At 44.5% G+C, this 2500-nt stretch overlaps 1 protein-coding gene across 1 annotated transcript in view; it reads left to right on the top strand.

The window, feature by feature from the left end:
- Positions 1-780: 780 nt before the first annotated feature.
- kif21b (kinesin family member 21B) overlaps positions 781-2500 on the top strand; it is a gene marked incomplete at both ends in the record, with an annotated part of 67289 nt that continues 65569 nt past the window's right edge. The window contains one exon of the mRNA XM_080778168.1: positions 781-986. Coding sequence (XP_080634294.1) covers positions 781-986 — 206 coding nt within the window. The remainder of the gene's footprint in view (positions 987-2500) is intronic.

Here is a 2500-nt window from a genome sequence, read left to right as displayed (position 1 = left end):
CTAAAGTCCTGACGTAACTCGCTCATCCCTTCGATTCCCCTGGTTCTAAAGTCCTGACGTAACTCGCTCATCCCTTCCATTCCCCTGGTTCTAAAGTCCTGACGTAACTCGCTCACCCTCTTCCCCTGGTTCAAAGTCCTGACGTAACTCGCTCATCCCTTCCATTCCCCTGGTCAAAAGTCCTGACGTAACTCGCTCATCCCTTCGATTCCCCTGGTTCTAAAGTCCTGACGTAACCTCTCATCCCTTCCATTCCCCTGGTTCTAAAGTCCTGACGTAACTCGCTCATCCCTTCCATTCCCCTGGTTCGCGGAAGTAATTTCTCTATGGAGAATAACATGGGTGATCTTAATATCGTCTACTATAAGCGTTGTGGTCCAAAAATAAACAAGCTGTCTCTGCGTTATTGTCAGGGAGGTGTCTCTGTATCGTTTGCAACAGTCAGTCACTCATATATGATACAGTCTGCTTCTAGCGAAAATCTAACTAATTCAGCAGCAGTAACATTAGCGTTTTCTCTCAGTCAGTTGATTCTTCATATCCATATGAGTGAAGCGGCCTCGATGACATGTATATTTTTCAAACACAGTTGTTATATGAGGCGATCTAAAATCGCCTCAATGGGGATTTCAATGCAACTAAAACAAATACATGAACCTGGGGACTGACGCCCTCTACTGGAAGTGACGTCAGATTCGGTGCTCTATTGAAATAAATTAACAAACATAAACATAACAGACCCCTCTCTCTCTCTCTCTCCTCCATAGGATCCGTCCCCAGATGGCCAAGGAGAAGATCGAGGGGTGCCACGTGTGCACCCTGGTGACCCCCGGGGAGCCCCAGGTCCTGCTGGGGAAGGACAAGGCCTTCACCTACGACTGCGTGTTCGACGTGGCGTCGGAGCAGAGCCACGTCTACCAGAACGCCGTGCACAAGCTGATCGAGGGCTGCCTGGAGGGCTACAACGCTACGGTGGTGGCCTACGGGCAGGTAGGATATTAACCCATTGGCTCCAAAACTGTGGAATGCACTTCCCATCGCAGTCAGAACTGCAGCATCACTCCCAATCTTCCGTCGTGGTCTGAAAACCCACCTTTTCAGACTCCATCATGGCCCATAGCACTTACCCTATATACCCCCTTAGATAGCATTTCTGTAGACTTAGATAGCATTTGATACAGACTTATAGCATGTTATGTAGACAGCACTATAATTGCATTGTATGTAGTCATAGCACGTCATAGTATAGTTTATTTATGTATAGTTTCATTATATAGATATTCCACTGTTCTGTTTCTTAGCTTACGCATGTTTCATGATAAATGATTTTATGTGATGTATTCCCATGCTTTTTTGTTCTTGCTTAATGTAAATCGCTCTGGATTAAGATCGTCTGCTAAATGCCTAAATTGTAAATTGTTTGTAAACCCATTTAGGCCTGATGGCGATTGAGAAAAAGACTTCTAGATCCTAATAGTTTCTGGAAAAAAAAACATGTTTGTATGTCAGTTGGTGCTCAACCTTTTTCATGTCAAGAACCCCCCAGAATTATCTCTATTGGGCCACGGACTACCCCCCCCCCCCCCCCCCCACACACCCCACACAAGAAGCAAATATTTCAATGTTCGCTCTGAAATATATATTCAAAGATTTGCGACGGTGGCGAGCTCACACCAACCGACTCGCTGGAGGCAATGTAGGGTTCAGTGTCTGACTGACTGACTGACTGACTGGCTGGCTGGCTGACTGACTGGCTGGCTGGCTGACTGACTGACTGACTGGCTGGCTGGCTGACTGACTGACTGGCTGACTGACTGACTGACTGACTGACTGGCTCCCTGACTGACTGACTGACTGACTGACTGACTGACTGGCTCACTGACTGACTGACTGACTGACTGACTGACTGACTGGCTCACTGACTGACTGACTGACTGACTGACCTGACTGACTGAGTCCTTGTTTATTCAGCGAGTCCAGAACCGTTCATTTAACCGTGTGGACCCAAACTGGAGCTATAATGATTTAACCCGTTTTGACCTGAGGAAGATTCTAAACGTATTTCTGAATAACTTCAGTCAGTGGTTCTCAAACTATTTCATGTCAAGGACCCCAAAACGTATTATATGTAATTGGCATAAAGGAATAAATATGTTGTTCCATGGGACCACAATTTAGGCATTTAGCAGACGCTCTTAATCCAGAGCGACTTACATTAAGCAAGAACAAAAAAGCATGGGGAATACATCACATAAAAGCATTTATCATGAAACATGCGTAAGCTAAGAAAGTAACAGTGGAATATCTATAATGAAACTATACATATAAACTATACATATATACTACTATGCTATACATATGTACTATGACTACATACAATGCAATTATAGTGCTGTCTACATAACATGCCACACTGACCACGCCAGAAGCAAAGAATTGAGTTAAAAAAAAACGTTCGCTCTGAAAGAATATGTATTCAAAGATTTAGGCCACATTTTCA

Source organism: Protomyctophum bolini, assembly GCF_963924005.1.
Source record: "Protomyctophum bolini genome assembly, chromosome: 2".
Classification (NCBI taxonomy): Eukaryota; Metazoa; Chordata; class Actinopteri; order Myctophiformes; family Myctophidae; genus Protomyctophum; species Protomyctophum bolini.
The sequence above is the reverse complement of the archived record's forward strand: the minus strand, read 5'-3'. Positions and strand labels throughout refer to the sequence as shown.